The 8,838-nt window shown below is 45.7% G+C and overlaps 1 protein-coding gene across 1 annotated transcript; it reads left to right on the top strand.

Moving 5' to 3' along the window:
* The first annotated feature begins 655 nt into the window (after window positions 1–655).
* Window positions 656–1,515, top strand: RPRML (reprimo like). The gene has a single exon (XM_027872625.1). The coding sequence runs from the start codon at window positions 656–658 to the stop codon at window positions 1,010–1,012; it is 357 nt and encodes a 118-aa protein (XP_027728426.1). The 3' UTR covers window positions 1,013–1,515.
* The last annotated feature ends 7,323 nt before the right edge of the window (window positions 1,516–8,838 follow it).

Consider the following 8,838-nt stretch of genomic DNA (forward strand, 5'->3'; position numbering starts at 1 on the left):
GTGTAGGACGCTTTAGACTTTCTCCTGCCTGAAGTCAGAGGGCAGAGCCAGGCGATCTCTCCAGGTCCTTCCTAGTTCTAAGACTGTTTTCGTGATTCTCAGATGCCAAGCCGACGTCCCCTAGAGACCCAGCAGGCCGCCAGCGGGGGGAGGGGGAAATAGCTGTTGCTAGGTTGGGCGTGTGTGTGTGTGTTGGGTAGTGGTGGGGAGGTGGACGACGGACTGCTCTGTGAGGAGAGGGGCGGGGAGGGGAGCTGCAGTCTGGGTGACTATTTCTCCGGCTCCAATTCTAGCTCGTCCCCGCAGCGGGAGGCACTGAACGTTCCAGCCTGTTGCTCGCATCCTCTGGGGCCGCCCCCGCGGCTCCGTCCTGGGTAGAAGGAAATGTGAGCCAGTTCTCCTCCCATTTCTTTTTCTCTTCACCCACCCCCAGAGCTGTTCTCCGCCTCAGTATCCCGGCCAGCCTCCCCGCCCCCACCCCGACAGCCTTCAAGTCTCCCCGAGCTCTTGGCGGCTCAGCGGGTCCCTACAGAGCCCAGACCTGGGCCCCGTGGGGCGGCCGATGGGAGAAGGGACATCGAAGAGACAGTCTGCGGGAGGCAGGGACTGCGTGCAGCCGAGCCCCATCGGTTGGCGGGGCGCGCTAGGGAGCCAGATGAACTGGACCTTCTTGAATCAGAGCGCCCTGGAACCGGGAGGCAGCGGAGGTGGAAGCGGCGCCTACGGCAACCAGAGCCAAGGGCTGGACACGTGGCTGGGCTGCTGTCCCGGAACCCCCCCGCTGGTGGCGAGCGACGGGATCCCGGCGGGTCTGGCCCCTGACGAGCGGAGCCTGTGGGTGTCGCGAGTGGCGCAGATCGCAGTCCTCTGTGTGCTCTCCCTCACCGTGATCTTCGGCATCTTCTTCCTGGGCTGCAACCTGCTCATCAAGTCAGAAAGCATGATCAACTTTCTAGTGCAGGAGAGGCGACCCTCCAAGGACGTGGGCGCGGCCATCATGGGGCTTTACTGAGGGCGCCCCGGGGACCCTGGCGCGAGCCCTTCCCTCCCCGCCCGAGGGCGCCACTCGGGCTGGCTCGGGCACCTATGAAGTCCGGGAAGATTGCTTTTTGAGGGTGGAGGAGCAGCAGCAACCGGGCGGTGGGAGCGTCTTGGTTGAGGGGACCTGAGCCTCCTTGCAGGGGTGGAAGAGCACATCCTTCAGGTGGTCGTGTGGGCAAACCCAGAGCCCAGGTGCGCTCGCTTCCCGCTGTGGGTGCTAAGTGACTTGTTCAGTGCCAAGCGGTCCGTTGGGAATGTTGCCTTGTAAAGTCCTATCTGCCTTAGCGGCTAGGGGGATCGTTTGTAACAATCGTTATTTGAAAAGAGAAAGAAAAGGAGGGAAAAGAAGGTCGGATGTGGGTGGCAGTAGAGAAGAGGGACCCAGCAACTGTGTTGCTTCCTTGGAGGTGGGGGTGTTCGTTTTGTTTGGTATGGGGACGTAGGGTGGAAATTTGGGTGTGGGTTGCAAAGGTATCTGGGTTCGCAATTGATTTTTCCATTTGCAAAGAAATCGTGTAATAAAACCCTCCCCACTGTCGGGGCTCTCAAGTTAGCTTCCTCCAGTGCATCCGTGTCAGTAAGCTCTCTCTCTCTCTCTCTCTCTCTCTCTCTCTCTCTCTCTCTCTCTCTCTCTCTCTCTCTCTCTCTCATAATTTGGGGTTGGTCCTTGTGGAAAACTGCTACCAGAGGTGACTCGGAGAGCCAACAGGGGATGGGAAGGAGACACTTGCGGCCGCAGGGACATGAATGAGTTGCCCTGGACAGGCTCTGCGCAGGAGGGTGAGGAAGGGGAGATGAAAAAATGAACGCTTTCCTTAGTCTGGAGCGATTTGATGGAACAGCTGGCTGGATCAGTCGGTTCTGGGGGCGGGGAATCCGTCAAATGAGGGGAAAAATCCTCCAAATTGGTTTGGACCTGCGTCCTTTTGGTCTGAGTGGACCAAAAGGTTGAGGAGTTGACAATTTCACTTTTCAGGTGGCGGTTGTGATTTTGCACCCCGAATTATATGTTCCTAGAATTACGAGGGTTTTTAATGAAGAAAAAGTCCCTACATTTTTTCTTTTTCCCATAGGGGAGAGAGGGAGCCGAATTCAATTTCTGGTTCTTGCTAGAACCTGTTTGTCTCCGTGATGTAAAGGCATGCTGGTGGAATGCTCTAGGGGGTTTAGAGCATCTGTAGTTTTCTCCTCCCGGGCTTAGCTAGATCCTTGCCAAGTAGGGTTGGTGAAGAATTTCCTCCCCAGAGGTCCTTAGCGAGATTTATTTATTTATTTGCCGATTAATTGATTGGTTGAAACTGGGTCTCCCTATCTCGCCCAAGATGGAAGTGCCACTCATGGTGATCCCACCCCTGATATTGGACCACCTCCATTTCAGACGTGAACCAGTTTGCCGCTCCTTAGGCTGCCTGCTCTCACCCCGCTGCCCTTCCCCGTCACTGGTGCCGCAGTTAGTGGGGACATTCGATCTGCTTTAGTCTTACTGCAGCTCAAGCAATCTGCTAGCCTCGGCCTCCTCCAACAGGAAGGATTACAGGTGTGCACTGCCACAAGGTCCTGACTGGATTTTAAAAGGAAAAAGGAAAACAAAGATGCTTCCAGGCTGTCGGTACTAATGCCCAGCTGTCCTTTGTGTAGGAGGGTTACCCATCTGCAGGGGGAATTTGTTTCTCCAAAGTGGGGATGGAATTGAATTAGATTCCCCCGGACCCCTTGGTGAATGGTGGCAGGTATATGCAAAATAACTGTCTCCAGTGAGAAGGGAAGCCGTGACCTTAGAGAAACAGGAGTGAAAACTTGGAAAATTCACCGGAGGACTGGGTTTTGAATCTGTGTGTGATCCTAGGTAAATTACAACCCTCTGGGCCTCAATTTCCTCATCTGTAAAACGAAGTTGGACTAGATGATCTCTAAGGAACCCTTCAGTTCTCACAGCTAAGTATTGTGGCTCATTCTACTGAGCCAATAGAAGCCTTCTGTCATGAGCTCTCTCTTTTCTTCTCTTCATCTCACAACCCCTTGGCACAAGTGTCTATTCTCTCCTTGACTCCAATATTTGATGAAGTTGTCCTTCTCCTTGACAAACCCAACACTTCCACATGTACCCTTGAACCATCCTTTTCCATCTTCTTGAGCAGATTGCCTCTATTACCCCTTTCTTTCCAATTTTCAATCTTACCTTCTTCCCTGGTTCTTTACCTCTTCTTAAAAACACCTGCCTCTCTGTCCTTAAAAACCATCACCAGAATTTACTATTTCTACAAGCTATCATTCTATATTTCTTCCCCCTTCTCCTTTCTTGTCCAACTTCCTTGAAATGCCTGTTTGTACTCATTACCTCCACTTCCTTTTTTTCTCACTGTTTTCTAAACCCTCTACAGCTAGGATTGCTCATCATTCATCGCTCAACTTAAATTTCCCTTTCCAAAGTCACCAAAGATCTCTCAATTGCCAAATCTGATTGCTTTTTCTTAATCCACATCCTTCTTGGCCTTTCTGTAGCATAAGACACTGGTGACCACTTTTTCTTTTCCTGGATATTTTCTTCCTCTGGGCTTCATAACTGTTCTTTCTTGGTTCTCCTCCTGTCTAATTGCTCATTCTTAGTTTCCTTTGCTAGTTCATCATCCATATCCCAACCCCCGACTTTAGTGTACCTCAAAGCTCTGTTTTGGAGCCCTTCTCTTCTGTCTCTACATAACCTCATCAACTACCAGGGATTTGATTAATATCTTTACGTTGATGTCTTGCATGTCTATATTTCTAGCCCCAGTCTCTCTATTGAGTTCCAATCCCACATCAACAACTGCCTACTAGACATTTCAAACCCAATGTTCATAGACATCTCAAACTCAAATCATACAAAACAGAATTCATCTTTCTCCCTAGACTCACCTTTCTTCCTATTTCTGTCAAGGACATTATTACCCTTCCAGTCACACAGATTTGCAATCTCAGTATCACCTTTGATTTCTTTTTCTCTTACCTTTCATTTTCCACTTAAATCTTCTAATTTCTACTTCCATACTATTTCTTTTATCTGTCCCCCATTCTCTATTCCCACAATAACCACCTTAGTTCAGGCCCTCATACCTCTCACTTGGGCCATTGCAGTATGCTTCTAATTGATTTCTTTATCTTGTCTATCCACTTCCAAACCATTCTACACACAGTTGCCAAATTTTTCTAAAACTCAAATGTGACCATATCAGTCCTCTGCTCAATAATTTCCACCCTTTCCCTATTACTTCTAAGCTCAAATATAAACATTTAAAGTTCTTTACAATCTCCTTTTCTGGTCTTATTGCACATTACTGCCCTCTACACTGTAGTACAGCCAAAGTAGCCTTCTTGCCATTCCTCAAATACAGTACTTTATCTCCCATTTCCATGCCTTTGCACTGGTTGTCTCTCATGCCTGGAAAGCACCCCCTTCTCACTGCCATGTCTCAAAATCCCTAGTATCTTTCAAGGCTCAGCTCAAGTGCCACCTTCTACATAAGACCATTCTTGATCCCCCAGCTACCACTGACCTCCCATCACTTTATATCCATTTTGCATATACCTGTATTTGTATGTGTTATTTTCGCACTCCCTCATCCTCCAATGGTAAGTTCTTTAAGGGCTGGAACTTTGTTTTTGTTTTGCATATCATGTCCTCCCCCTCACCCCCCAATTAGATTGTAAGCTCCTTGAGTGAAAGAACTGTCTTTTGCCTCTTTTTGTATCCCCTGCACTTAGCACTGTGCCTGGCACATAGTAGGTGCTAAATAAATGCTAGTTGATCAATTGATTAACTTACAGAATAGAAATGATCACCTTATCATGAGTCTAAATGCTCTATTTCCCAACCAGTGTGTCAAAATGCTTTTCTGGGTGGCTAACAAGTCCTGAGGGGTGGGGGGAGGGAGGAAAGTAGTCTCTACAACATCTTAGATTTCCTCACTGTTGTTCAGGCATATTTGTGTTTCGTAATGGAAGTTCATTGGATTTAGGAAAAAAGAATCTACTACTTTGGTTCAAATACCCATTCTGTTACTTTATTTGTGTTATCTAGGACAGGTCACCTAACCTCTCTGGGTCTGTTTCCTCATCTATCAAATGGGGGGGAGTTGGACCAGATAACCTCAAAAAGTCCCTTCCCAAGCTAAATTCTCAGCTTGTCAATCTTTGACAAAAGGTAAAAGTGGTGCTAAAGGTTGTGAGAGCAGAAAATGTTACCTGGACAATAAGCTTTGGAAATAGAACTGTTAACTGAAAAACAATGAGTAAATTTAGCAGTTGTTCTTCCCTGATGCAGACATTCATGACATCCAGACAGCCATGATAATCATGCTAGTTCTTCATGTGTGTATATATGTATAAGTGTATGTATATGTATACTGTATGTATATGTGTGTCTGCATATAATTTGCATGAATGGACAGGTGATTGGAGGATAGGGAAGGCTATCTCCTCACTCTTAGTCTCCTCCTTATTATCTACCTTGTATCCTAACAATTTGGCACGTGAACCACAGCCTTAAAAAGTCTTGAAAATGGTGACTAATCAACTGGCCCCCACATGCTTTTAGTCAATATTCATTAATCATCACAACTTCACTGCATCCTAGACTTGTGAGAGACACAATCATAAGAACTAGCATTTATTTAGTGCTTTTCCGGTCCACAAAATGCCTTGCAAATATTATATCATTTTATCTTCACAATAACCTTGAGAGCGTATGGAGTATTTAGGGAGGACTAGCCCCTCTGACGTGAGGGCTTGCCAAGCCCTTTTCAAGGTTGCTTATCCATCTTTGGTGTCCACCTGCCACCCAACTCTCACCTGTGGCTCCAAGAAGCTGTAGCATGCAAGTGACCCTACCCCTGTAAAACTATCTGGGCAGACTGGCTAGACCAGGTTGAGGGTAACTGACAGGCTTCAAACCCATCAGTGAGTTAGGGGGATGTCTACCTCAATTCTGTGAAGACTTCCCCTAGCAGAATGGGTGGATAAGAACAATTTGTTCCAATGGCCATGAAAGCAGCTGAAGCAGGTGCTGTGGAGTGCTTAGAGATTGGGCAGGCATCTAAGAAACCAAGGTCATCCACTGCAACCCAGGCCATCACCATTTGTCTTGACATTTGTCTTGCCGCTAGACTTTGATGACTCTGGGAGACAGAGTGAGGCTGATGATTTTATGCAGCTGTGCCTCACTTACATCCAATTCATGAGCAAGTGGAGACATCACCCCATGATGTCACTGGTCCTCTTTGAAAATGAAGGACGAATAATAAAAAAAAAAGAAAATGAAGGACGAAGAATGTCAACCCTGGGAGGTAGGTGCTATTATTTTCCTCATTTTTCAGACGAGACAATTGAGATGGATGGAGGTTAAATGCCTTGCCCTAGGCCACATAGTAGTAAGTGTCAAAGGTCAGACTTGAACTCAGGTCTTCCAGACTCCAGGGCCAGTGCTTTCTCCACTGTACCACCTAACTGCCTCTGTGTGTGTTTTAGCTGGGATGTATAGGAAGTATTGACCCCCTCCCCCCAACCAGGAGAGGATTTTTGGCTGAGTTGGAGGTCCATGATCACATTGGTGCAAGCATTCCCTACACTAGGTGTGATTGCAACTTCTTTATATCTTTTCTCCCAATGTCATTTTTGTCCAGACCTTTCCACAAACTATGGGATAATCAGATCTTAGAGACTGAAGGAAATTTAAACATTATTTAATCTAACTTCTTCATTTTACAGGTGAGGAGACTCATAAGGTTATAAATTGTTCCTCCATAGAAAATCCATTTAATGCTTTGGAGGCCTTCCTTTGATTCTTTCATTATCTCGGAGAGTACCAATTTAGCACCTGGGCTGTTCTTTTGTTTCATTTTTTGCTGTATGATAACAATAAGAGCTAACATTTATATAGCACCTATTTTGAGTCAGGCACTTTGCTAAGTACTTAACCAATATTATCCCATTTGATCCTCACAACCTCCCTGGGAGGTGGGTGCTATTATTATCTTTTACAATTGAGTTAACCGAGGCAAGCAGATTTTAAGTAGCTTGCCCAGGCTCATACAGTTGGTAAGTGCCCAACACCAGATTTGAACTTAGTCCTGACTCCAGATCTAGTGCTCTGCCCACTGTGCCACATAGCTGCCTCAGATCAGTCTACCTCCTTTTTTTTGTTATACGTGTCCTTTTTGAGGTCTTTTAGGCCGCTTCTGCCACATAAATTACCCATAGTTCTATGTTACAGTCTGCTTATGCCTACCACTTGTCTTTCCATTGACTTTTGGGTTATTTGAAATTTTGATTCCTACAGAGTAATGGTGTCCTATGACTTGTAGCTGTGGAGCCTCACCAGGGAAATACTGATATTAAAGAAATAGACTTTTGCAGCAGCAGATAATGGTATCATTGAAAGCATTTTACAGTTTTCTCAGTTTGATCCAATCTGGCTTGTTCCTCCTACACATTTCTGGGTCTAGTTCATTGTCCATCTTCAGTACCTATCCAGTACATTCATATGAATGAATTAAGATTGTCAGGCTACCAGTTCAATTGCATGTCATAATCTGGGCAATTTGCATTTTTCATCCATTTTGTTTTTTTTCAGTTTAGATGGAAATATCCATATGACCCAAAATATTAAAGAGGTCTATCTGCAAATGACCACATCAAACTTCTCTTAATGGATTGGATTGACAACTCAACTGATCTGAAGACTAGGGACTTCTGATTTATGGAGAAATCAGTTATTAATAATTCAGCTAAAACTCCAGTCAAACTGGATATTTGGTGTCATGTAGACAAAACACCATATGCCTGAACATCTGTTTGAACTGAACAGATGTTTTGGAGTGAATGGATATTGCCTTAGACAACTTCCAAAACTGCTTGATTCAACTGAAGAATGATGGATCCAGCATAGACTTCAGCCTTATCCCAGTGTATATACCCCTGTAGCTGAGTAGGACACATATGATCATGCTGACTTGTGTAAAATGTGCAGTGCATTCATGTATACAGTGCCATTGCTCAGTATGACACATGTAAGCCTGCTGACATATGTAGTGACATGTACATGTGTACTCATGTACTCATTCTTGTGGATTGTTATGACACATATAAGCACGACACCCATATACATACACATATGTGTTCATGATGTACAAACCTGACCTACCACTCAACCAGGTCTAACAGAACCAAGAAAATTGTTTTTGAATGAGATCACTGGATTGGCTGAAGGGTGAAAGCACTCTAGTATAGTTGGAAAAACACTGGCTCAAGAGTCAGGAGATCCAAGTTTTGGTCTCATCCCTTTCACTAATAAGCTGGGTGACATTGGGAAAGTCACTCCCCTTCTTTGTTCTTCAGCTTCCTCTATAAAATGTCCATCGTGTGTAAGTGTGTGTGAGCGCCATCAGATAATCTCTAAAGTTCCCTTGAGCTCTAAGTCATAGGATCATAGGTTTAGAGTTGCAAGAGACCTTAAAGATCATCAATTCCAACCCTCTCATTTTATAGATGAGGCCCCAACACTTGAAATCACTTGCCTTAGGTCACATAGCTAGTAATTGTCTGAGGTAGGATCTGAACTCAGGTCTTTCTGACTCCATGTACTATGCTCTTAGCATTAAGGTTCCCTGCTGCCATTCTTAGGTTCTATGATTGGAGAGTGTAGGGGCAAGAAGTGTCACTACAGGGAAGGTAGGAGAGACTGCCAAATTTGTAACTGACTAGCCTTCTTTCCCTAATCCAGGTGGCTCCTGATGTAATGTGGGTGTGTTTGCACCAGCCTTA

This window comes from Vombatus ursinus, unplaced genomic scaffold, assembly GCF_900497805.2.
Source record: "Vombatus ursinus unplaced genomic scaffold, bare-nosed wombat genome assembly UNPS02014801.1, whole genome shotgun sequence".
NCBI classification, from domain to species: domain Eukaryota; kingdom Metazoa; phylum Chordata; class Mammalia; order Diprotodontia; family Vombatidae; genus Vombatus; species Vombatus ursinus.